Source organism: Coturnix japonica, chromosome Z (genome assembly GCF_001577835.2).
Source record: "Coturnix japonica isolate 7356 chromosome Z, Coturnix japonica 2.1, whole genome shotgun sequence".
In the NCBI taxonomy this organism is placed as follows: domain Eukaryota; kingdom Metazoa; phylum Chordata; class Aves; order Galliformes; family Phasianidae; genus Coturnix; species Coturnix japonica.
Genome location: NC_029547.1, coordinates 60568213 through 60596074, shown reverse-complemented (window position 1 = coordinate 60596074; position 27862 = coordinate 60568213). Strand labels below are relative to the sequence as shown.

Sequence of the window (27862 nt, the reverse complement as noted above, 5' to 3'; positions counted from 1 at the left end):
GCCGGGCTTAGTTGGAGGCAGCACTACTGCAAGGCAAGGTTAACTCCAGCAGCGTCGGGGTTCTGGGCTCCATTCCTGCTTTCACCTTGGCTTCTAGAACAAAGCTCTGACTTCCATGAAGCTTCCATTGCATGTTCCTGTTTACTTGTCTTTCCCCATCTCACAGGAGACTTGCATTTTACTGGAGGGGAAAAATAACTTCTCTAAAATTTCTGAATCTTTCCAAACAGCTATCCATGTACACTAAAGATATCCTCATGTGCGTAATGGATTCCTAAGTCAGTGCAGATGTCAGAGGGTCAGAACATGGCATGTACTGGGAGAGCTGCTAGTACTGTGTGTTTCTCTTAGTGGCCCTCTGGAAGGGATTAAGCACAGCAGCCATCTGGAGAACAAACATTGCTTTTGTGATATTAACTATGCCAACCTTTCAGATCTTTGAATTTCTTGTTAATGTTGTACTATGGGTTTTGTTTTTCAATTAAGGCCAGAATGTAATATGTTCTCGAGACAGCAGGTTGTTTTGTCTGGTTCTCCTTGTATCTCCCAAGAGCAGGCTGCTTACTTCTAATAACGTTTCATGTTGCTGCTTGTTGCTGCAGCAGTGAGCCTAAGAGGGGCCCTTAGAACAGCATGTTATTTCCAATGTTCTTATAAAATAAATGGGGGGAGGAGGATGTTTACTTGCTGAAAATGCCAGAAGTAAATAACGAAAATACAAACCGTCCTGGCAATGCTGTACTCACCATGGGATGCTGAGTCATTACCCAGAAATTGTCAGGCCATGGTAAGTGCTCGAGGGACGAAGCTGTTAGCAAGCGTGTGCCAGCTGAGAAGGCAGAGTTTTCCCTTATGCCTTCTGCAGACTCCTGTGTTAGTATATTCATTTTTCTTGCACTGACTCAGCAGATTATCAAACTCTCTGTTCCCACCCTAAGCTGTTATAATGCCAAGTGAGTCTACGTTTTCTGCTTTTTCTGCCCCAGAAGTGGCTGCCTATGGCTAACTTTAACATTGCACTACTGAGGCCCAGAGAGCTATTTATTATTAAAATAGATTTCCAAGCCTGTGAATACATTAATACCATATAAAGTTGTCTAAACGCATAGTTCTAGCAAAATCATTTTATGGTGAAGGTGGGTCTTCTGTGTGTTTAATGAGTTACAGAGTCACACAAACATGACTGCTGCTTTTGAAGGCTCTCATTTTTTTTATCACATTGTAGACCTGCACATCTATCCTAATGGGTATATTGGCAAGACTGACCTTGCTTGGTACAGGCAGCAGAAGAACATTCTGCTCTCCAGTGCTGCAGTTCTCTTCTGCTTTTCTGCACCAGTGTAATCAAAAGTATAAAGTGACAGGTCACATTCAGAAGAGGTCAGATTATAGGCAGGAGCAAGCCACTGCCAACGTGCCTATCATGCAAGAGACCTGCGTTATGCAGCCCAAGGATTCGTGTCCTTCTGTCCTCTGATCCGAGGGAGACTCACTTCAGGTGTCCTCCACCTGTTCGGGTATTGAATAACTAGGTATTTGCATGCTTCTAAGAAGTATCTTCTCCTGAAGTTATTAGTAAATGGCAGAGTTTAGTGCCTTCAACCATTTGTTCTTGTTCAGCAGCAGAGAGTGCTGCAGGATGTTCAAGTACTGTACCCCCTCAAACAGTTCTCTGATCTTTGCTCTTTTCCCCTTGAACATAAGTACCTTCCGTTAGTGGCAGCAGCACTTAAAAAAGTAAATGGCACCATGTAATCTTTAGTATATTTTCCTTTGTTCTGCTTTCTCTCATGTAAGAGCAGAACAGGGCAGGATCAGGAGAGTGCAGGTGCATGGTGGTCTAGTTTATTGCTGACTTTTGGCAGCTGTCAGCTTATTCTGGTGAGGAACAAAGTTCTGCAAAACCAACGTTGTTTTCATTGGCACTTGAGGCAGATGCTTCCCTGAGTAGCACGCTGAGATAACATTAAACATCTGCTTGGATCAGGATAGGTGTTTTGCAGTGAAGTTTCCAGAAATTGCTGAGGGCACCTTTCACATACATTTGTACTGGGGACAGGAGGAGGAGAACAGTGAGGGAGCAAGAGGAGAAGAGTTTGGTTCATATGCCTTCTTCACGTCATTAGTTTTTAAGAATACACCTTTCTCATTCATTAAACTGAAAAAGGTCTTAGTTTTCCAGTTTGTCATATTTTTAAGCAGGGTTTGCAGTAGTACATTATCAGTCTTCTTGCCATTGAAGAGAAGCCTTCCCATATGAATGATTTTTAAAAAGAGTGACATGTGCATGTGGCCTGTGAAAAGATTTTGAAACGCACAGTGCTGTTTCAGTGAACAACTGCTAAAGGGCTTACTGTATTTCCTTGGAATTTGAAGACTAGCAAGTCTTCAAACCACACAAGCATGGAAGGTCCAACCTGCCTGAGTTTGATATTGTAGAAGATGTAGCAAGGTTTAAAACTAGCAGACCATTAACTTGCTGTGGTCACTGCACAGGTGTTTTTAGTGGATAGCAATAATGACACTGCTTTGTACTATGAGTTTCATGGAAGGTAGGCCTCAACAGTAGTGATGGGCCCAGAACTGGACACAGTATGAGAGTTTTGTTCTCATTAGGCCTGAGAACAGAGGGATGATCACCTCCCTAGTCCTGCTGGGCACATTACATCTGTTGCAGGCCAGGATGTGATTGATCTTCTTGGCTTCCTGGGCATAGTGCTGGTTCAGGTTACTCCACCTGTCGATTGACACCCTCAGATCCTTTCCTGCCATGCATCTTTCCTACTGCTCTTTCATAGCCTTATGCTGCTGTGTGGGTCTTTTTTGACCCAGGTGTAGAAGCTGGCATGTAGCATTGTGGGGTGAAGCAGAAAAGCAAAGGACAGGTAGGGAGGCATGAGTAAGGAGGAGGTGGTGGCTGGCCACTGCTATTCTGCTGCGTACCAGTGCTGTTGTGCTACAGGAGGAGGCTGCCATTAGCAGTATTTCCTGCTGTCTATCCTATATTCATCATTCCCCTACTGAATTGTTTCTCAGTTGCATGTACAGCCCTAAAGTAAAGGAGCATCCATGGTATGACTGAGATGTTAGAGATTATTTGTGTAACATGGCACTTACCTAGAACATAATCAAGACCTCTGGGATTTGGAACCAAGGTTAACCAAGGGAATCCTTCCATTAGATTCTTCTCATACAGCAGCTCTGAGTCCCAGCCTGCAGGCGGGTCAGGGCTGCCAGTTTGTGCACCAAGAAGTACTTTTTTTCAGCAAGTAGCAGCTAGCTCAAAAAATCCATTGGCATCTTATGTCCTTCTTTGCATTTTATTAATATAGCTTAGCAATCTAATTTGGTGATCTTACATTCTGTATCTTTACCGTATCACCTTGCAGATACTGAGACAGTCAACTTTACTGGAAATCTGTTTAATTGCAGAAGGAATCCAAAGTTTAAATAAGTACTCGGGCATTTTTTCCCTTTTTCAGATTTCCAGGAAAGCCATTATTAAACTTGGACTGCATGTTAGAAAGAGCTTGAAAGGGGAAGGCTCAGCTAAAGCACTGTTGACTCTTCAGCAAGTGAAGCATCTTAATCTAAGCTAGTCATTTCCCAGGGGTCACTGTTAATGATTGCATTCTGTGCTTGATTTATTTGTAACGGTAACAGTTGCAGTGGGAAGAAGACATTAGGCCAAATTCTGACCTCAGAGTATAAATCTGGAACCAATTCACTCCGATTTTTTTTTATAACATTACTTTAAATTCATTCCGTAACTGTGTTTGGAATCTCTTCTGTTGTATTAGATTTTATTTTTTCTTTGAGACTGCATTTCTGCCATTATTCTTGTCCATTTCTGAATATGAAGAGCAGCAGATCTGTGGTAGCAGCTGTGTCTTGCTGTTCATCTAAGAGCCCACATAAGTGAGACAGGGAGAGGTTTGCAAAGCTGGAAAGTGCTGCAGTGACAAATGTTTCGTCACATCACTCACATCACTCACATGGAGTGTCTACACATCTCTAAGGTTATCATGTAGGAGCTCTCACCTGCAGCAGAAACTGTGCTACTCCCTTTGCTCCTGCTGCTTGTGACGGTTCAGTGGGAACATGGTCTACAAAGAAATAAAGGATCTGCCCACCTTTTCCAGCTAGATGTGTTGGGCTTATTTTAGTTGATACAAAAATATTTCTTCATTGCAGTAATGTTCTTCATTAACAATTCTCTGTCAGCCTACGTAAGATGAAACTAATTGTTCTTTATTTTGGGGCATGCCTGTTCAGGACTAGAAAGTAGAGTGCCCTCAAGCTTGTGAGAATGTTAATTTAATTTCTGCATCTCCTTTCTGCAAATAATGGATGTTTTTTCTTGTTGAAGAAAAATGCTATCGCATCTAGGAAAAACTCTACCTATAACAGTAAGTCAAGCAGCCACCTCAGGATGCAAAGCCATTGATGTTATTGAGGTTGTATGCAGTGCAATGAAAATCACATTCTGAGTATTCCACCACCAGCTGTTTCTCTGTTAAACTAGTACGGGAACAAGGACCAGTGCCTGTTAGTCTTGATCCATTATAATGATTAAGTACTTGGCTACCTATGCTGCTACAGTAAGCTAAAACTGACCTTACTAAGAACTGCAGCTATTTCAAACCAGCTTGATGCATTACATTCACAAAAGCAAGCTCAAGTGTCCCACTGCGTTCATAGTTCTGTTGCTCTCCTTTTTTGTGTTCTAATAAAAAACACTGAAAATTAAAATGTTTTGTCACTTATATGCATAAGCTGTATCATGTATTTTATTAAAATATTGCCTCCTATTTTACGATGTTGGCCCATGTTGTCAAAGGCAGATGTTGGTGGTATGGCAGTAGAGGTAGAAGTATCTCATGAGTATTCTTTTCCATTATATTGCTGTGCGACCAATGGCAGCAGGGAGGCACTCTGACAGAATGGTGCCTGGCACAAGTTGCATGTGGAGCAAAGGTATAGAACTGAATTCTTCTGTGCAGAAAAAAATGGCACCCATTGATGCTTAGGAACATTTATGAGCACTAGAGGATGTGCACACAGTCAGGGGTGGGTTGGTACATTTCAGTGGTGGCAACAGTGATAGAGTCTACCTCTGCTGGTGAAGATTTTTCTGAGCGCAGCATGCAGGCTCTTGTTCATCATGGGTGAAAGTGCAGAGCAAAAGCTGGTGACTGTGCTGGAAACAAGTGCATTGTAGCTGAGAATTTGTTCTATTAAATAGTGTCACTGTACTCTTTGTAGCTGTTGTAGTTTCCATGGAAATAAATAGGACTCATTACCTTTGGAGCAAACTTCATAAATAACACCCTAGACAATTCCTCTTCACTCAGTGCAGCCCAGAGAAGCTAAAAGGCTGGACACCTGTATGTTACATAGTCTTTTGGAGTAGTAAGGAGACCAAAGAAGTCATAACCTGCTTTATGGTTACAAAATACTTCTTTACTCTACAGTCACTGTGTTGGCAGGATGACAAGCTGATGTGACAACTCTACCTTCTCTATTCACAGGTGTTCCCTTTCCAAAGAACTTCCTTCAGATCTGCAAGAAGATACTTTGCCGGCTTTTTCGGGTATTTGTTCACGTCTACATTCATCATTTTGACCGTATCATCCTCATTGGGGCCGAGGCCCACGTCAATACCTGCTACAAGCATTTTTATTACTTTGTGACAGAGCTCAACCTGATAGACCGCAAAGAACTAGAGCCTTTGGTAAGTGTGAGGCCTAGGAGAAAGCTCTAGGAAATATTCAGCCACATTCATTGAGCCTTTCCTGCATTTTCTGCAGTACAGATTTTCTCTATGATTGATCAACGGCAATTTAAAGGAAAGAACTTGACTTATGTCCAGAGACATTTTCCATCTACTGCAGCATTTGTGAGATGCAAAGTAGTCAAGGGATAAAAATGCAATGTATTTTGTATGGAAGAATACAAGGTGGGAAATACTGCCATGTTAAAGTAGAAGTTCATTTTTCTTTACCTCCTTCTTGTATTATATATTTTATATACAACCTTATGCTGTCTTTTATTCACTAGTTAGTAACAGCATGATACTTGTAGCATCCAGTTGCATAAATGTGAAGAGAACAATGGTGTATATAAAGGTGAAATGGGATTTTTTAGAAATCTTTAAGTAGGTGTTTTTGAAAATATTGAGTGTGTTAGGTCTGGATCTAAGTGAGACAAATGAGGTGAGACAGAGACTCAGACAATTAACAGCATAACAAAACCAGACACTTCCTTTTGGCTGAAGGTAGATCAAATGAGACTTACTGTTTTATGTAAGTAAAATAGAAGTGTGGGCAAATAAGAGAGACTGTTCAAAAAGTATTCTCACTGTGCTTTAGAAGGGGCTGAGGTAACATTTCTGTTTTGGCCAGAACTCAGAAAGTACTGTACTGCACAGCTTATTTAGAATGGTATTTTTTTCCTCAAAGGCACAAAAACAACTGAGATTGATTGACACTTGCAGATGCAACACAGTCCAATATGCTCCACTGAAAGCAGTGTTTGCTAAAGTCAGCTGCACAGGACCATGTCCACAGTCTTTCAGTTGTTCCTCACAAAGGCACATTGCACAGAATTGTACAGTATAGCTGATATTAAATATTTCTGGAAGTGGTGGTTCTGGAGCTATTGCAGAGTGACCCATGTATGTACTTATGGTGACTGAAACAGAGCCAGTGAATAGAGGCAAAGAGGATGGCCTTGTTTGCAGCAGTTCACAAGTCCCACTGAAAGATTCTGTATGTGGCACATAAAAGTAACCTGAAATGCTTCTGTCATTCCTTTATAGATGGAGAACTTAATACACCATCTAACTGTCTGGTAAGGTTGAGTAGGTGCCCTGTAAAAGAGAACTTTGGCAGACCAGGGATTCTGGATTTGCTGTAGCTGTTGGTCTCTGAAGCTGTGTCACAAACAAGACGAGGTGAGATATCTCAGGGGTAGGAAGAGAGGAGACAGTCAGCTACAAGATGGTTGCCTGTTTGGGGATACAAAGAGCACAAAAAATAATTTGATGCCATAAAAAGAGATAAGCAAAATTCCCACGCTGAGCAGGCAGATGAAGGTTTGAGGCCAGAGTAGTGCAGGAAGTGGCCCAAATCTAGCATCAGAGCAGGCTAGAAACGTGCTCCATTGCTGTATGCTTTCCCCTCACATTCCAGCCTTTGCTCCCCTCACAAAATTACCCTTACTATCAGCACAGGATGCTTTGAACTTTGCTGAGCTGCAGGAGCTTCCAGAAGACTGTTCCACTTGCATGAAAGTAACAGTATCAGCAAGATGACAAAGCCTCACTTGCTTCTTACATCTCCTTATCCTCAACTTGGGTGGCTGTCAGCAGCATGGAAATGAAGAAAAAAACTCATTTATCTGCATTTTTTTCTTCAGCTGGGCAGAGAGAAGGGGAGGAGCTGCCAAATAAAAGCAGACATTACAAATAATCTTCTATTTTACTGCAATATTTGAGGACAACCTGTGCCCTGCCAGGTTCACCATGGCAGGAAATGAGCCCACATTATCTCCCTTAATTAGAAAATGGGCCAAGAGCTGATTAAATAAACAGACTGCTACATGCTTTAATAAACAGGAAGGCAACTGATTTATCACCACATCTTCAAAAAGGGAGAATAACTAGGGAAGTAGGCAGTAGATAAATAGTAATATTAGCCTGCTGGCAGAGCTTTTACCCTTTGTTTAAAAATAGATTTTATCAGCATTTGTAAGCTGATGTAACAGTTATTAATCAAATGAGGCAAATGAGTCAAATAGGGCTCCTCCCTCCCATTCATAGCTTTTGTTAACACAGAGTCTATAGATTAAAGGGCTGCTTATCTTCTTCCCATCTTCAAGGCTATGTTAATTTGACAGACCCCTGAGTGTCTCATGGAGACAGTCTTTTTGCATGGAAAAAAAAATTGGAAGCTGGCACACTTACTCATCCTGCAGGTGGTCCTGAAGGAAACAAGGTACGGCCAATTGGCTCATATGTGAGAAAATGGTCTGGGAGCACACCTGCCCTTTCGCACAGTTCACAGGCAGAAGGAACAGTGTGCAGCATGAGAACTCTCAGCAGTCACTAGCGGCATCTCTCTGGGGGACTTTATCAGAAACTAAATTAAGACTTAAGTTTAATATATAGTATCTGTTTTGTTCTTGCTTCCTGAGTGACTGATTTTATTCTACAATGGCACAGTTCACCTTATTTTACTTCTGAGCCTTTTTCAAGTGGTCAGGTTTTGTGATGTCTATTACTTCCGTTCCATCTTTGACCTGTGTAGATTACTGCTTTTAGAGGATACTTAATTAATCTAAACTTGCTTTTTAGTGAGGCTTTTAATGCAGCTAAACAAAGAAGCTTACTGCTCAAATGTCAATCATGTCAATGTTCAATCACGTCAAGTAACATTCTTGGTTTTTTTGCCCATGTCTTGAGTGAAATAGTCTTGCTTTGGGGAATTTTGCTTCATTTATTATCAATTAACAGAAACTTTTGATTATTGATGAGATAATGAGAAGTAAAAGGACAAAGTAATAAGAATAAAACACTTCTTAAAGGAGATAAATACTTTCAAATTGAGTGAATAGCTTGTCATCTTTTCAGAGTGTCAGCTTACCGTGCTTGTACTACGTTACACTCAGCCATGGCCAGTCCCTTTGGTGAGATTAGGGTTTGTGGTTAGGGTTTAGGTTATGGTTTAGGCTAGTGTTGTGATGCTTAATTTCTGCTGGTTGCTGCTTGTTTTCCACTACACCAGTGTGTGTTGGTGAGGGGACAGAGTCCCTCAGGGTGTCCCTACGCCAGCATGGTTTTGCCCACAGCCCCTTTGGACGTGTGCCTGTTGAAAGCCTGCTGTGCCTGTGTTCCTTAACTTGATGTTCATTAATGTGGCTTGTTGCTGTGTTACAAATTGCACTTAATGTTCAAGCACTACACCATTACATTTCACCTCTCTGCAGGATTAATGCAAAGTTGGCGTTCTGTTAGTCGGAGCTGTAACCTGCAGATGCAGGCTATTGTTCCTCTAATCTCACAGGGTGCATCAAACACCTTCAGAACTGCTTCATAGAGCAACTGATCTCTGTTAAAATGTTGTCAGTATATGCTGAGAACGTAGTCCACCCCCCCTTGTGAAAGATGTAGCTGTTTGTAGTAAAGATAAAACTGGAGTATGTTTTTTGGAGATAGGTCATATCAGCTTGCTTATTTATAAGGTATACAAGCTCCTGCGTACAAGGCAATAGAATCCCTTCCAAGTACCTTCTGATTTCATAGTATAGATCATTATAAATCCAGTTTTCCCATAAAAAGTGGTAAGTGCCTTCTCTGATATGCATCACTTTCCATTACTCACATCTCAGAAAAAAGACATTACCTAGCAGGAATAAAGAGATGTGCAGGTAGAGCAGCCTGCTCATAATTCAGTTTATATTTTGAACGTCTGCTGGCTGTGTCTCAGCATCAAGCCAGTTTCCTTTGCTCTGCTGTTTTGAAGCAGCTGGATTCCTCTATCTGTTCCTGAGAGCAGGGTGTCTTTTCAGGGCCCAGGTTTGGCTTGGTGGTTGCAGGGCCTGTTTGCTGCTGTGCTGGGATTTAGCTGGAGACATTGATTTCTAAGTCAACATTTTAGCTGGCCTGTTGTTACAGTATGACTTGTACTTCTCAGAGTTAGATTAAATTAAACACCCGAAAACGTGGTGAGATTTCAGTCTTAAAGATCTGAGTAAGATCTGAATGGGATTCCCTTGAGGTTCCTAAGATGCATTTGTTATTTTTCCTTGTGGGAGATGTGGACCTAGCACTTTTCCTCGCTACCGAGCATTACTGATTAGCTTAACTTAAAACTGCATTTCTGAAGAGGAGACAGGGCAAAAGAAAAAAAAGAAAAAAGAAAAGAGATGATAGAATTATGGAATGATTTGGGTTGTAAGGGACCGTAATGATTTGCTAGTTCTGATGCCCTGCCATGAGCAGGGTTGCCAACCACTAGAGGTATTTGATCTTGCTCAGCAAGTTTGAACAAGGTCATAGACCTGCAAATGCATTCACAGCTTGTGTGCTCAGTATGTACTGTGAAACTTGCATTCTAATAAAAAACCTAGGTGGCAAAAATGTGTACACTTTGTCTCTCTGTGGCTGCACAGTTTGCAGAACTCTAGGTAGGTCAGGAGTTTATATCAAATCAAGTGACAGTGGGAAGTGATGAGTTACGGGCACCCTGGCAAATATGAAGAAAGGATTCATGTGATTTGAGTAAATTTACTTCTCTTGCTGTTAGTGTGAATTAACAAACGTATCTGTTGGCCAGATAGATACAGATACCAGTACATGTTCTTTCTATACATTTTCCTTTTTAACCAGCATAGTATCCTCTCATTAAGTGATAAGTACCTTCTGACTTTGGGAACTATTGATTGCAGTGAAGTTCCCCTCTGAGTGCCAGGGTGAAAGACAGAAGAACTTGGCCATCAACTTCACTCATTTCCTAAAAGTTATTTTTTACAATTCCCATCCCTTGAAAACTTTGATTTTAAATTTGTTTGGTTTATTTTTATAGAACATTGTCTTCAGAATGGAATTGCTAGTGTATGTCCAGGCAGTCTAGCAGGTAAAGAGATGGGTGCTTAATATATCACTATAAGTACTGTGTTCTGGGATTGTTGTTTCCGTGGTTTGTTTTGTTTTCACCCTAGCAAGCTGTATTATACACTAACTGCAAAAACCAGTTATGGTCTGAGTGGCAGTAAGATTTCAAAAGCTTAAGCACATTCAGAAAATTACACAGTGAGATTTATATAATGATCTTAACTCTGCCTTCCTGTATTTTATGATTCAGAGCTGCATTCCTGCCCTGATTACAGTGACATGGATGTGGGGCACTTTATTTTCAGTTAGTCCCTCCTTCCATGTATCAGAGCCAGCCATTGCATTATCATCCTAAGTCCCAGGGGCTGATCAGCTGAACACTAGTTCAGCCAAAAGCAGTGGTTTTTGCCCAGGCAGTTTCAGGAGCAGTTGCACACAACCTGCTATCAGCACAAGGCACATGATGGAAATGCAGCAGCTGCTTGTGCTTCTCCAGCCACCTGCTGAGGGTATTACAGGGTGCAGGGTACCACCTCAAGAAGTCTGCATTTCCTGGTGGGTTTCTCCATGCACATTGTTTCAAGATGAAGTAATGAGAAGTACTCTGTGCAAGGTGAATTGCATTCAGGTGAATGCTGAGATTTTTTCTGTTACGCTTTGCTAGCTTTATAGCAAGGCTTAAGTATCATTCCCCAGCTCTGCTGTTGCTGTGCATGAGGCCCATGTAGCTGCTGTTACACATCCAATTTACTACAAACAGTACATCTTTTCACAACATAGTTAGAAGTTTTGCTGCCTCTTTGTTTATACCGCAAAATATGTTTATTCATTAGGCATTTCATTGCCAGAAATGCCACAGACACTGCACAAATACTGTAAACATAGCCCATCTGGCATTAGCTCCATCCAGAGCTTACAGTGGAAAAATCAGCAATATCAGGCTTAACAAAACATAGCAAACTACTAGCATCTTGGTAAAAGTGCTCATAGATGAAAGACAGCTGAGTCAAACTGTTTGATTAAATGAGACTCTACTTCAGATAAATTTTTCAAGCATAAATTCTTAAACATCAATATTCCATTCTTAATTCACTTGATTTTTATTTTTTTTTTCCAAATAATTGATTTTTTTCCGCTTAGCTAGTTTTTTATATTCATGGTGAAAACTGGAATTTGAACTTTTCCTGTTTCATTTTCTCAATTGGTACATCAGTCTTGGTGAAAGCAGCAACGGTAGCTACAAATCAATAGACTGTGAAATTAGCTATCTCAGACTCAAAAATATAAATGATCTGCCTGTCATCTTAAGACAGGCTGAGCTTAAAAGCACAGAGTTAATTTAATTAAAGTCATCGTGTTCTTGTTGTAACTATCCCTTATAGCTGCCCAATTCTGTTTTTAAATTGCTGCTCCTTAATGCTGATGTATAGATCTTCAGTGCTGGAATGGGCTGCCCAGGGTGGTGGTAGAGGCAGAGCCTCTGGAGGTGTTAGGAAATGTTTAGATGGGACATGGTTTAGTGGGTAAATGTTTGTGGTAGGTGGGTGGTTGGACTGGATGGTCTTGGAGGTCTTTTCCAGCCTTGGTGATTCCCGTTTTACAGCACTTTGAAGAGCAAGATAACAGTGACATTAACACTGTGTTTGAAAGGTACCTTTGACTTTTCATCCTTTCAGACTCCCTGGATGTTATACGGATGGTGTAAGCTTTAGACAGGGAACACATAAGGTTTAATCTTGTTCAGTCATAGGTGCTGCTCCAGAAGAATAACTGCTCATTCTCTAATTAATCTTTCATTAATAGATTCTGACTCTAAAGTACCAGTGAAGCTTCTGTGTGTGAAAACCACTGTACAAAAATGTCTTCAACAGTAGTATGTGACTTAGAGCAAATGCCCAGTGTGCATGGGTATAGCTGCATGGGAGGTACACTGACTTATGACTTATCTGGATATAATCCAAAAATAAATGCTAGCCAAGACAGTTTTAAAGTAGGCATTTGTTTCTCTTTTTTTCTTTTTCTCCCTCCAATTGTTTGCTTAATTAAGAGTCCCCACTCAGGCTAGTTTTGCCACTGCTGTGTCATGGTGACATGCTGCTAACTAGCCACTGGTATTCCTTGCTACCGATAGAGCCATAGAATGGCCTGGGTTGAAAAGCACTATAATGATCATCTAGTTTCAACCCCCCTGCTATGTGCCACTAGACTAGGTTGCCCAGAGCCACATCCAGCCTGGATTTTGATGCAGCTAAAAGATATCATGATAGTGTGAGGAAGAATTTCTTTTTTTCCTCTACGATGTGAACTTGAGGACATAGTATTGCTGAAGAATAGGACTCTTAACTTTGATGCTTTAAAAAAGCTATGTCATAAGACGCATTATAGTGCCAGAATTTTTGAGTAGACAGTTTCTGGTGTGTGGTTTTTAAAGTCTATTTTTATCTCATCAGCTGCTTTGCTTGCACTGAGTCCAAATGCACAATGCCAAAACAGGGAGGCTGAAGGACTTTCCTATTGACAGTTTTCCTTCTGCCACTGATTCCCTGATGGGGGGTGGTTCTCTTTGGTGCTTTGGGTTAACCATTGTGCTGTTCTGTACGTAATGCAATTCTCTCTTTCATGAGTGCATATATGTTCCTGTTGCTTGGTGAGTACACCACATAAATCCCGTTTTAAAGTTTATCTAGTGAATGTGAATCATAGCCTGGCGAATAAAAAGGGCTTCTCCAATTAATCCACATTTCATGATTTGTAATAAACAACAACATGTTTGTACTTCAAAGAGATAATTAATACCAGATCGAAAGAGCTATGGCTAACAGTTCAGAATAGAGTGAGAAGAGGAAGCTTTGAAGGAGCTCAGTCTTCCAAATGTGTTCAGTTCTGCAAAACATTAGAAGAGAAAATAACTACAAATAGCATCCTTTTGATAGTTTTGCAGTTTGTTTTTCATGTCATGTTATAGGGAACTGCCACAGCTTTTCAGTAGTAGAAAAGAAATGACAGTCAAGAAATGCTTTTCAATATTATTTAATTAATTAATGCTTCTGAAGAGCTCATGTGAATCTTTCACATTATACTAAAGATAGTATTAGTATTTATTACCCATTCTTTATGACCTCAGTGCCAAAAGCTGCATGTTTAAAGTCCATCATAAAGCACCATCGTAGCTGAGACTTGTTCAATCAGAAGTTCTGCAGTCTGCATACCTGGATGCCTGGATGATCAGTATGCCTATTTGCTATCAGTTGCCAGCCCATCATTTTTTCCTATTGGTATGCAGAGGTGGAGCAACTAAAAAAGGACAGGAAATGGAAAAAAAAAAAATAATAACATTGGAGAAGGCAGTTTGAGAGTGAGGATCCAAGACAGAGCTCTAATGAAAAATGCCAAAAAAAAAGAAGTTTTGTAAGTAACTTGTTTCAAATATGGTTTCAGCATTCCTACCCTGGTTGACTTGCCATTTGAATATAGATCCCTTATGCAGCGCTGGGTCTCAGACCACATGATCTTTTTTATTCCACAGCAAACAGCCTCTTGTGACCAGGATACTAAGAGCTTTGTCCACACGTTGCTTTTTCCCTGTTTAAAGTCTTTGTGAAGAAAAAAGACACAAGAGTAGGAAAATTAGTAGCCCTTTGTGCTTCAGAGAACAGCCATGTAAATGCTCTTTTAAGCCTTTTGCTCGCTTGTTCACTTACTTTGTGGTTCTGATTTGAACAACTAAAAGACTGCAACTGAAGATTTGGTCCTATGGGCACACTGCAGATCCTCTCTCCATGCGCTATTGGGCCTCTCATGGATTTCTCTCCTCCTCATGGGAGCAGGTAGCAGAAAGCTCTCCCAGGGATGCTGGTGGTGCATCAGTGCTTTGATGTTCAACATCATTGCATTGGTTAATTTTCCTGGCATTTTTACAGTACTGCTGTTCATACTGTAGCCCATGTGAATCCATGCTCTTCCCCAATAGTTTTAGCCTCAGATGGAATGCAGATCCATCTTTCTTCCATTGAGTTCTGCTGTTAGTGTAAAATGTTTGTGGTACTTACAGACTGGCTTGTCAGGGCAAATGAGAGAATACTTTAAGGACCTGACAAAGAAGATTTCACAGTGTGACTGTCATTCTACGTTTCTGCATCCTTCATTTACCCATAACAGATTAGGTCAGTACAGAAGCCTTTAAGTTTCAAGGATGTTGCCCAAAGCAAGCAAGTGTAGAAACAGAAAGCTCTTAATGCAGAAGCAGGGAGAAAACTGCAGAGCCTTGTACTGCAACGCTGTCATGATGGGATGGGGGAAACAGGAGTTGGGGATAAGATGGTGGATTTCAGGGGCTACCGATCTCATCATACAATCAAGCAACAGGAACAGGGGTGAGCAGAATTTGTGTTACTCTAAGGTAAATTCTCTACTAATAGCTAAGTTTGGAATGACAAAGTCCTCTCAGCAGCTCTGCAGGACAAAGTGGCTGTGCTTCACCTCACAGTCCTGCACAGTTACTGCACCTGCAGCGCAGACATGTAGAGGTTCAGTAATTAAATGCAAGGATCACTGCTGCCTCAAGAAGCATTAGCAACTAATGAATCTTCAGATAAAGGAAATAAAATAATTTATTAAATCTGGGGATGAAAACATATACTTTGAAAAGGAGCACAGCTTCACAAATCATGTCCTGTGTGTGCTATGGGTTATAGTCAAGTTCTACATTTAGTATTTCTTGCTTTGAAGGAATAATCCTGGGCTGTTTTTGTTGGTTTGTTTTGTATTTAATTTTATAATTTTAAAATAACAGAGTTTTCCATGAACATTTATGTTTGTCATCCTTAATAAATCTGAGGGAGAAGCAACTACCAGTTTGGATTATAAGCTGCTGTACCTGCTATGTATTCTTTATAGCAGTAGTAAATGACAGTATTCCCTCCTTCCTGTTGGCTGCAAGTGCAATGGCAAGAGTTGGAATTCTGTTCCTTGCATTAAGTTAAAAGGCTTCCTGTCTCTGAGTACTTTCTTTTGTGTTGGATGCAGCACCTTTTACATGGCATGGATGGGAAATTAGCAAAGTATTAAAGCTGTCAAAAGTGACAAAACAGCTTGCTAATTGCCACTTATCTTCACTGCCCTTGAAAGTGACAGAGAGGAGCAGAAACATGGTGGCATATAAAGCTGTGTCAATTGGCACAGATGCAGAAATAGTAATTGGGAAGAGGTGTGTGCAAGTTTTTAAACAAATGTTCTTCTGCATTTTAATTCCCCTTCTTGTTTTACAGAAGGAGATGACAACCAGGTTGTGTCACTGAAGCCACTCACTGAAGAAAACGTGTCCAGTTTCGTCCTTGCTGCGGAGTTCCAGAACGCAGCAGCCCTTGCAGAATGAGTCTGCTTTCAATCCAAGAAAGCAGAAAAGATGGGAACTGCAGTTACTTTCACAAAAGTTTTCCACTACTGTCAGTGTTCCTAACCCAGAGTGTGCTGCTAGGAACGTCATCTGAGCAACGTGGATTGCTGAGGGAAAGAAGTATTGACTTCATATTAATCCTAGCTCCTTCATTAGGGATGAGAACCTCTTCAGCCTCAAGTAATGACTGACCATATTCCTGCTGCTAAAGCTCGCTGAAATTCAGGTCCCTGGGCTGACCTCCAGATCCACTGTATTCAAATGAAACTATTACTAGCTGAAATGTTGTTTTCTTTTTATTTTGTTCCTTGGTTTGTGCTTTGTTTCCTAAATGAAGTGGAATATGAAGTCAGTCTGGAGTTACAGAAGACTTACAGCCCTGAACATCTCCTGTCTGTCCCTTGGCCATTCAAGGCTTGGCCACTGTTCCCAAATGCCAGAGAGCCTTGTGTTTCCAGGAACACAGCCCCATCCTTTTGATGATCGTAGAATCATAGAATTGTGTTGGAAGGGACCTTGAGAGGTCATGTAGTCCTACTCTCCTGCAATGAACAGAAACATCTGTGAGGACATCAGGTTGCTTCCAGCCCGATCTAGCCTGACCTTACTGACCTGATCAGCAGCTTGTGCTTCACTGCAATTCCTAATGGGGTGACAGAGGGTCAGCCTCTGATCTCAGCTACATGAGCAGAATCCAGACACAGCTCTGCAGTGTTGATGTCCTGTCTTCAAATTCTTACTGTGACTGACAGCAAATCTGCTCAGTGTTTCTGCATTACATAAGAATGCAACTATATTGTTGGCATTTTCCTGAAACACCTCATGAAGTCCACCAATGCATCATGTAGCCTGATGTCCTATGATCCCCTTAGAGGAAGGACAGCTTTCATTCAAACAAATATTTAGGCTTTTCAGGAGAAAATAAATTTAATTTTGGTATTTGGTAAATGTGAGAAAGATGCAGTACAGATGAGTAGTGTAGCAATCAGGCCAGGAGGGACTGAACAGAGGACTCTTCTGCATCTGAACTGTGTTCAGCAGCGTGGCCTTATTTCCACACTGGAGAATATTTCTCCACAGTTCTCAGTTGAATTTAACACATTGGTGAACAGCCTGGAGGGATGTAAACACAGTAAATCCAGTCTTCTGTGTCAAATATACCCTGATGAAAGGCTTTCTTTAAAAACAAACAAACAAAAAAAAATTTTTAAAAAAAAGCAATATTTACCAGATCGCAGGAGAAATATAACTGAATAAATGGGGATCAATGTATTCTGTGCCTTCTGATGAATTTTGCACATTTTTGTTATTGTGAAAGATTACTCTTTCCTTTTTAAGTGATGAACCCTGTTGCTGCCTTCCCTCAGTGAGTTAGGTATGTTTTCTTCTTCTGAGATGTTATCAGAAGGAAATCTCATGGAGTATCCAGTGAATGGAACATTAGAAATAGAGGTGTAGCAGCAATTAAGAATAACCACAATCCTTTTGTAGTTCATGCTGTGGTGTGTTCTAACTTGCTCGCTTGCTTGCTTGCTTAAAATAGAGCTCATAAATGTTAGTGATCTGTTCTTGGTGGGAGAAATGGCTTTTGTCTGTGAACACTCAGCACAACTAGGTGGAGACTTTTCTGCATCTTTAGAATGACACAAGGAGTGTTATCCTTGGCTTTCAGGGAACTAGGCTGAAGTGTCCTTCCTCTTTCGGTGGTCTTTTCAGTTAGGTTAATTCTTTGTGGGTTGCACAACATAACACTTCTGGGGTGCTGGCACTCGGCAGGATATAACCATCTTGTGGAATTCATTGCCATAGCTACTGCTGAGCTTAGCTGCTTCATTTTAGATGTGATGATAAATGTTGTTGCACGAGTATGAGTGGAATTACAGCCTTGATTACGTCTGAAAGGGTTTCTTATACCTTTCTCCAAAGCCTGTTAGAGCTGGAGCTGTAGTTGATACGGGGTTCTTGAACCTCACTGTTGCCAGTTCCCATCCTCTGTTCCTATGGCTGGACAGTGCTGCAGTGCTCTGGATTAAAGATTAACATAAAGGTCAAAGTGCCATTGCAGAAATTGAAGAATAGTGTTTAATACATAAAATGATCTGTCCTTTAGTTTGTTATGGTACTCACCGTATGCTGTTTTGAGTCTAATTACTGTAGTGATGTCTGGAAAAGCAGCAGAGTTTGTTCCCATTTACTTTGAATTACTTTTGAATAACCTTATAAATGCATTAATCTCAGCGTGTTTGCGAAAGTTCTTTGTTGGAATGTGTTTATTTTTCTAAAATCATTTTTCAGTTTCCTATACTCCAGTGCTTCCTGATCTAGCACAAATTACAAGGAGGGAAAATGCAGTGTGGAACCATAGAGGACACGAGTTGGCCATGGCCAAAATCCTGACGAGTCTTAATTGGAAAAGGCATTCCAACCCAGGAGCTGAACCACCAATTGATTCACTTGGTTTGGTCGTTTGATAGGGAAAAGGTGGAGCTTTGCTCCAACTTGTATTTTCTCTGTGAGTACTGAGCTCTTTCTGTTGGCCCCACTGGTGTGACAGGCACTGGCCCAAGTCCTGTGCGTAGGTAATAGGGCAGAGGCTTTCTGGCACCCTCTTCACTTTACATCTGTACCAGGCAAAATGCGGTGTGGTGCCTGGGCATCACAAATCCATTGAGCTCTGTTTGCTGTGGAAAATACCAAAAGCCGTATTGAAACTTGCTAAATGATGAAATAAACTTCCTCCAGATGGCAGGGTTGAGCCCTCGGCCAAGTGTTTTCCAGCAGGTACTGCTTTCACCACAGAGGAGTCCTGCCATGGCCTCGCCATCCTGTGCCACAGGCCATCTCTCCATTCCCCATGCTTGGTATTTGATATCTCGTTATGAATAACATCTGGAACATGGCATCGCTACTTGAATGTGTCTGGTTACTCTTCTCCTGGACGAAAGAGGGGCAGCAGCCTGTTGGATCCAGATCTGAGGGATTCCAGCTTTATCAGCAATCTGCTTGAGGCCACATCCAGATGACTCTTGTTTTGGGTGTTGATCACAGGTCCTGATTTATATGATTCCTCGGGATATGTCAAGATAAATGTATTTTAAATGTGATGGTATGCACAGGCATGCATTTCACCTACTGAGAAAACCTTTTTACTTGACCTTGCCATTTATGTGTCTTCCTAATCATTCTCCAGAATGTGCCCCAGTAGCATTTCATGTGGTTCTGGAACTATGTTTTACTTTGCTTTATTTCTTTTACTAGCCTTTCAATTAAATCTTTTTCATTTCATACCTAGAAGAAGCGCAGTGAGTCTGGCAGCTGTCCTAAGAGGTGCTGTTAGTGCTGACTTCAAGGCAATCTAAGTGGGATCACTAAAGTTGTTAAAGGCCACAGACACCTTTACTTCTGGACTCCTGTGATACCAGAATTGACTTCAGCGATTAAAGACTTAATAGCTTTCATTGATTTGTCTCTGTCATAAGGGATTTTGTGATGAACTTCTGCTTTGTGTGAACATAGGTTAGTGCCAGACTTTAGTGACAAATATAACATGAAAAAGATATTAACTTCCCTTAGGTGTAGTGAAGCATCGATGGAGTTGCAGGGACTAGAGAGGGAGGCTTTTTAGCAGCAGTGAAATTGATTATTTCCCTTTGGATCTGAGAGAAGGTGAAAACCTGAGTTTTTCCAAGAACTCCGGCTCTAAGCAGCAAAACTCGTTGCCACACAGGGTGGTTAATTCTGCTGACCAGTGTTTGTTAAGAACAGGGCAGGAGGACAGGAGAGAACAACTTACTTGACATGGAGCCACCCTGCAAGAGACGATGCCTTTCTTTTGCTTTTTGTCTTTCCTACATGTTTGGTTTTGGTTGTTTTTTTTTCCTTTCCAGGTACCTGCTGGCACTTCAAAGCAGGATGCACTATATATAAAATAAGAATAGATTTGCTATTACGTAACATGTATAAATTGTTTGAGCAAGGGGATAACACTATGGGATCAAATATAGATAAGCGGTCATTGATTGGACTTCACATTTATTGAAAGATTTTAGAGGCATTTTAGTAACTATACAAAGACTTCTAAGGGGAAAGCAAGGAAAATCAGTTGTGAGAACCTGGTAGTGAAACACATTTAGATCCAAAATGATCAAAAACGCTTTTTGATGGATTTTCTACTAATGAAAGAAACAGAGGTTTCCAGAATCTAATGGAGTAAGTTGGAGCTCTTAAAAGTAGCTGTTTCTTTTCTGTTACAATAAGTTTTCCTTCCTTAAAGACAGATTTGATACAGCAAAGAGATACGTTTTTCTTTTGCTGTTTTTAAGGGGATATTTCTAACAGACAAGTGCTTGATTCCTTTTCTTCCTACGTGACTCAGTGTTGTCTGATTTCTTTGCTAATGATGTCAAATGTGTCTTACACTCTTTTTCTTCTGTTTGTTCCTAAATGAGGTGCAACTGTGTGGGAAGAAAGACCAACACTAACTGTTGTAGTCATTAAAAGAGCGCCACAAGAGATGATTTTTCACTGCAGTCCTAAGTAGATGAAGCTGTAAAATCTAAATATCGTGAATAAATGCAATGTAATCTCGAGGAGTGCTGTGAAGCTGTTTGGAAAATGCAGCGGTATTTGTACTGCAGGATGAAGTTTCCTGTTAGGCTCACAGCAGTTACAGACAGCTCAGATCAGTCACAGCTGATGATCCAGTTTCCACAGCCCTCTGGCACTGGGATGACACCAGGGGAATGGTTAATTAAGGACAACTGTGGGGTAGGGTGGGACCGCACGGGGGAGAAGGTCTGCTGCCAGACTTTGGGTGTCTCTGATGGTGGGAAGGAGCTGAAGGTTATCATGGATAACTGATGAAGTGACTGGAAAACAGCTCCTAAAAGGAGCCAGACCTTTCTCAGTGGCATCTGGAAGAATCAGCATTTTCTAGCAGAAACACTGGACCCAAAGTGAAGCAGAGGAAATTCAAACATAAGGAAAACCTTTGTGAGTGCTGTCAAACACTGGTGCAGGTTTCCCAGAGAGGCTGTAGGGTCTCCATCCCCAAAGATACCAAAAATGCCCCTGGGCACAGCTTCAGCAGCCTGCTGAGTGGCCCTGCTCTGGGTGTGGGCTGCACTGGCAGCCTCCAGCCGCAGTGGTGGGCTGGTCACAGCATGTCACCATCAGGATCTGCTCTGCTGCTGCTGTTTTGACTGTCGAGGCAAGAGGAGACCTTTGCTGCCAGGGGAAGGAGTTGCTTCTCTGCCGCATGCAGCTCGTGTTATCCCGTCCCGGCTCATGGAAGCCACCTCCTAGGCTAGCTGAGGAGTGGAGCAGGAGGGGGAGGTGTCACAGCAGCTTGTGCTCCCTCTAGCAGTGGGAAGGAAGCACCGCCAGCTGCATCATTGCCATCACATATGCAATGTGTGGCACTCCCTGCTGCTGCACAGCAGGGGGCGAAGTAGAATTTATCCTCCCTGTTTTTCACATTGCTCTTCTGGTCCTCCGAGCGAGCATAAAGCAGAAGCAATGCAAACTCTGCAGGAGATGCTTAAAAGAACAGAGAACTCTGCCTGATTAACAGAGTAGTTCTGACACACAGTGAACAGACCTCATGATTCGAGCCCATGGATTTTGTTTAATATATCACAGCAGTTAGAAGCAGTTCAACTAAGGTGGCTGATAATCCAATCACACACCTGGTGCACACGTACCATGAGTAGCAGAGTGAAAACCACACACTACTCACATGCTCAATAGCCATACAGCATGTAATGACTGGCCATTCAGCAATAAATACGACACAAGGAATGGTGGTAGTTAGGAGGAGGAGATGGCGTCTCTTCATACTGGGAGTGAATAGAGCCCCTCTCCTGCTGTTTTATGGTATCATCACCAGGACTTGTGTCACAGAGTCCTCCTGGAGCACCAGGAAATCCTGCCAGGCCAGTCAGCTCTGTGGATCGGGACACTTGTGTGTTTAGTTCAGCTTTGAGCACCTGACACATTAATTTCTGCCATAAAATGGGCAGCTTCCATCAGCTGGCACTGGCAGGAGCTGCCTGCTGAGAGCTGCTGCTCCTCCAGCATGTGACGGGAGTTGTGTGAACGCAGCCACCTTCACTGAACTTGGTGCATCTCACAGGATGATGATGGAACCCTGCTGGCTCTTATGTACCGCCTTCAGAAGGCTGGAAAACCCTCTGCTTGCCCAAAAGGAATGAGAGGGTAGAGAGCAGAGCAACCAGCACAGGAGCGAGTGATGGGGAAAGGTTTTTGTTGGAGTTGGTGAAGGAACAAAGGATCATAAAAAGTGAAATGCAGTCTAAATGTGCTTGTAACTGCAAACTGAATTACCTGGTTGATGGTCAAAATGAAACAGAGCTAATAGTTTTCTGAGCAGCATTATTTTTCACAGGCTATTATGAAGTTCCTCTCAGTACTTTCTGTTCCCTGGTTTTGGGGAAGATCAAGTGAGGATGCCCTTTAGCCTGGGAATGCCCTTCATGGGTGGGGAGGAACTACCAGCTCCACTTCACACTTGTCTGGGCCTTTTCTGCAGCACTTGAGGAGTGTAAAGAACTGCAGAGCTGGTCCTAAACAGAACATGCTGTGGTGTCTAAGGAGCAATACATTTTCAAAGGCCACAACATAAATTTAACAGGATTTCTCTCATTAACTTCAGTCATGTAGCAACGCTTATCCATTAAAATGACAGGCCATATAATTATTTCCTGAAAAATGAAGATGGAGTAGAATCTGCGATCCATGGCATAGTGAGAAATAAAGGGCTGAGACACTGAGGCTGCTGTCAGCCAATTGTGGGACAGCTAAGAAATGCTCTGAAATTAAACCTGTCATAAAGTATATACGTAATACAGCCATACACATCTCTGTTGTTTTCTGTAAGGAAGCAAAATGCATATGCCTGGTTTTAATTTCAGTATCCTGTTGTTAATGCTAGAAGAGCGCTCAGCACGTCAGCTTTGAAAATAATGTATATATATAAATAACACCCCCTGCTAAGGGCAGTATGAATCTTTTCTGCTGCTGCAAGCAGAGACCTACCTGACAACTGTGTGTAATGGAAGGTTCCTGAAATCCACTGTGTGCAGCTGCCCCTTAGTGGCTGCCCTGGCCATGAGTGTACATGGGTGAAGATGCTCGCACAAATGCTGTACCACACAGTTGCAGAACATGGCACGCTCCAGGTCTCCTCACTGGTGTCACAGGGGACAGCACGTCTGAGGCAGGACATGCACCTCAATTCCTCCATCCACTTTGTAGTTCTTGCTGATATGAGTAGTGAGGGTCAGCTGTGAGCCATGTGAATGATGGCTAAATAACTATGAAATTCCCTTTTCCTGGCACGGTGTTGTTTTAAGGCTTAGTGTTTTTCTTCCTCTTTTTGTTCTGTGACACTTTCCTCTCCGTGCTCTTTATCACTTACAACTCCCAGTGACTTTTCCTCCTGCAGTCAGCAGAGGGAGATACGTCCCTTACATAAAACTACAACAAATTAGACACGGAATCGTGCTCACTCCTTGTGCACTCACAGGGCCCTCTGCAGCTCAGCTTGTGAGACTGAGGAGCCGCTGTCACAGGTGCCATCTCTACACCGTGTAACTGTGGGCTTTCCCCACCCAGCAGTGCAGATCTCCCCCATGATGTCACAGTCTGGGAGGTGACAAAGGGGAGCAGCCCGAAGCCCCTGGAGAAGCAGCGCTGTGTCCGCCATGTGGGTCACGCTGCTCTTCTTGGTGCTCTTCCTGCCTCCGACTGTGATGACCAGAGCGTTGATTTTCCCTTTCCGTGGTACGTACCAGGTAAAACCTGCTTATGGTAGAAGTGATTACAGAGGTTCTGTTCAGCTGGGTACAGAGAGAGGCAAAAGACATTTTTCCTCTGGTTGTTCCTCAGTTAAACGCTGTTTTTCTTTGCAGAGCTTAGTAAGGCCGTTCCTTCCCACTGCTGTTCTGCAGGTTTGATCTACAGGAATGCACAGAGCTCATAGTACAGGAGTGCACAGAGCTCATCCAGCCCCTCCAGCATCCACACGGTGCCACAGTGTCAGAGCACACACTCCTGATTTCTCAGTGTCAGTGCACGTGTACAGCTGTCGGAAGCAAGTTGTACTTCTAAAGTGGGGATCTTATTAAACAGCAAGTGGCAGCACTTAGGAAAAGTCAACTATATTGCTTTATTTATTTGTTATATGATTCATCCCACTAGTTTTAGTTGCCTGTTGCAGTAACACATTTTGTAGCCTGTCAAACCATCAGCAAAAAGAGTTTTAAAAATATCCAACCTTTGATGAAGCAGTTGTTTCATTTCTGGATAGCAGCGATTCCTGAAGGTTACTGGGAGCATTACAAGGAAAATTCATGTGATGCTGGTAATAGAGAGATGATAAATAGCAATAAAATGAAGTTAAGTTGCAAAGTGTGGCTGTACTGCCACTTTAGGGTCAAGTGCTCAAGATTTAGAGGTGGGAAAACATTGAATGTGGCCTTCAGAACACTCATCTTCATCTCATTTTAGGTAGAATACTGGAACCCAAGCACTGGAAAAAGAGAATTGGAAGGTACCAGCCTTCACAGAGGCTGTTTCTGTTTTGTTTTGTTTTTCTCTAAATTTGGCTGCATTGGATGAACCACAGATCAACTGGAGCTCAACCGGGTTGTCTGAAAACCATCTTTCTCACTTGGTTATGAGACTTTTTGTGCGTCTTCTCATTGTGCCCTTCGGAAAACACCAGCATCACAGGGCCAGAATAAGAGTTTATCTTGGTATACTCTCATTTAGATGTTTGTGCAATAACGTTTGTGTTCCACCTAGATCTTGAGCAGGATCCGTCAAGGAGGCATTCGCAGAATTTGCAACAGCACTGTAAGTAAAGTCTGTGAAGTCGCGTGAAATCTGTAAGAAAGGGACTGGCTGGGCACGAGTTATCAGGCAGTTATGCATCTTAAATTACATCCCGTACTGCATTCATTTGCTGCCAGAACAGCTGTTCTAAGAAACTCAGAGCTTGTCCAAGAAGTCCTAAGTCCAAAGAACAAAACACAGTCACCTAATGGCAGGTGAGATGATGCACAGCCTGCCTGCCTCTCACCTTTCAGCAAAATAAAGGTATCGGTGTTACCTGACTTGCAGAGATCGATCAGTTCTTACAGGTCTCTGCTTCTTTTCTCCAGGTTTCGATAATCTTCCTGTTGATTTCCCTTGTGAGCACCCACAGAGCTCACAGTCAGTGGCTAAAAAGAGCCCACTTCTAAGCTAACTGCAGGAAAGAAGTAAAGCCACAGTACTGCGCATAGATCACCATGGCCACTGCAGTGCTGGTCAGGTTATGCCTCTGAGGCACTTCTGTTAGACATTAACAACCGAGGGCAATAAAAGTGGGCTCTAACAGCAGTGTATTTTTCTGCTGGGTGAGCAGCTGCAGATGGGAAGTAACACATTTGTCATCGTTCTGTGTCAAGAAGAGAGTTGGTCTCAGGTGAAAACTGCTGTAGCACTCAGCACACCACAGGCAAATGAGACACTGCTTTCCACACAGGGCAGAGAAAAATGAGGCACAAAGCTGGAAAACACTTCTGCAAAAGCAGCTGCTTTGAAATCTGGATGTAGAGATGGGGATTTCTGTAAGCACTTTGTTTCTATCCCTATGAGATTTTTCCCGCTTAACTGCATCTTCTTTATTATGACGGCTAGTAGCAGATGCCCTTTCTGCCGAAGGAGATGAAGAGAAGATCTCTGAGGAAGCAGAGGCACTAGGTAACAACTAATGGGCACTTTCTTTGGGGTTATGGTATCTCTTGTGCATTTCGTACTAGTATATCTGGTGCGCTTCTGAGCTGGCAATAAGCAAATCTTTTCTGATCTGATGATGTCTGAGCTCAAGATTCTCTGTTACTTCTAAGTTCCTAATATTGCTATGTTAAGTGCTCAGTTTTTTAATCACTGCAGAACTGCAAAACCCAAGAGAATAAACTGTTTTTTCCTTATCCTAAAGGAAGCCATTTTACCACTTTTCCAACAAGCTTTTCTAGATAAATATCTGGTTTTTAATTATTTGTCCTCTAGGCTTCTGATCCTCATGATGCAGTATTTATAGGCATGCTTCCTCTGCTCCCTTTCCCACTCAAGTTCTGAACTTTCTGATTATTCCTGAGACAGAGCAGAGAAAGAAAAATCCTTGTGGCTTCTGTTTTTCCTTTCCAGAATCCAGATTTGGACCCCATTATCGTGCCCTACAGAACTACAATGAGGAGCAGCCTTTGAATGGTATGGTAGAGCACTCGGCAAGGGATTAAATAGGACTTTAAATCAAACTAAGTATTAGAAGAAATATGTCAATCCCAAATTTGATGAGCAGTAGTGAAATCAGTAAGAAACCTTGAATTGAGAGTCTTTGTCATGCTCTCATCCTACAACCACAGAACAGGAGAAACACCAGGCAAACCCTGTCTTTGGGGTACACACGTATTAGCAGGTAGAAACACCAGAGCCAAAGGATGGTGAAACTTAGTCCATATTAACAAATGATAGAAAGCACATCGCAAACAAATACTGAGTGTGAAGAAATGCTTCTATCCCTGAAGCATGAAAAGTGCCTCGGACTGTGTACCTTTCATTTTCCTACCTGCCTCCAACTTTTACTACTTCTTTCCACCCGAGGCAATGTGTGAAACATATTCACAAATGTGTGGATGGAGTTAAGGTTCTATTGGCCTGAATGGGAGACATCCACTTCTGATCAAAGGTATGATTTAGTTTCAGAGATTCTACGTTCCTTCCCCATACTAACTCATTCAAACAGCAGTTTATACTTACTCTACATCTGCTTCACATGGGCAAGGAAAGTAACAAGTTGCAATTAGCTGCAATTTTTTGAGCAGACGCACACAGATCATTTTAAATCCTCATAGAATATTTCACTGCTTTTAAGTGGCTCACAGTAGATCTCGCTTGTTTCTGTTGAAACCAATGAATTAGCGGTAGAAAATGAACTGTTCTTTTTATTGCATCCCAGATGTTTCTTTCTGACTGAACAAGAACAAGTGATTTCCTGATTTCAGTGGCAACAGACTCCATTCAGGTCACATATTTCTCCAAGAAACACCAACCAGTGATGTAGTGCAGCAGCCTTGTTGGGTTTTGCACACAGTGAGGCAAGAATACACAGAATCAGTGGCCCACAGATGTTCTCATCTCTGAATAGATGAAAAAATTGATTGTAATGAAGCTCAGAATACTGACAGCTCCTGTCAGAATTATCCTGTGTGTAGAGAGACTGTCAAAGATATAGTTTGGGCCGAGTTATTTACAATTAAATGGGTTTTTGCTTTTGCAGAACTATTCAATATATTAGAAAGCATTCATTATTTTATTGGCAAAAATTATAGGTACAGTCTATTTCTGTGCATGTCCATTTGCCCAGCACGTCACCTGTTTGAATACTGATGGTGTGATGTGCTTTGATTTTGTTGTAGTGTTGGACAACGCTGATTTGATTCAAGGGAACAAAACTGCTGTAGTCATAGAAGAATGTTTTAAAGAGAATGTGATTCTTGCTGCGTCATCTATAGCTCTTGTGATGTTCTTTGTACTTCTGGCTTCTATTTGTGTGTTTTTTACAAAACGCAGGATGAAAAAAGGGTAAGTGTTCCAGTCACGAGCTGTGTCTGTGCTGTTTGGATCCCTTTACAACAAGTAAAGTAGTAAAGTGAGCCCGCTTTCCTCCAGATACCACAGGCGGAGCTCAGGAAGGCGGGCAGACGCTCCCCAGCAGCCAGAGGTGCTGCGGCCTTCCCCAGCGCTGTGGGCCGCCCTGGGCCTGCCTTTGTGAGGGTCCAGCT

The 27862-nt window shown here is 42.0% G+C and overlaps 1 protein-coding gene across 12 annotated transcripts in view; it reads left to right on the top strand.

Annotated features, from left to right (window-relative positions):
• MOB3B (MOB kinase activator 3B) overlaps positions 1 to 20599 on the top strand; it is a 73387-nt gene extending 52788 nt beyond the window's left edge. For all 12 annotated transcript variants that reach the window (XM_015849915.1, XM_015849918.2, XM_015849924.2 and 9 more), the window contains 2 exons: positions 5532 to 5734; positions 15883 to 20599. In XM_015849915.1, the coding sequence (XP_015705401.1) occupies positions 5532 to 5734; positions 15883 to 15912 (233 nt within the window). In that variant the 3' untranslated portion in view covers positions 15913 to 20599. The remainder of the gene's footprint in view (positions 1 to 5531; positions 5735 to 15882) is intronic.
• Positions 20600 to 27862: the final 7263 nt, after the last annotated feature.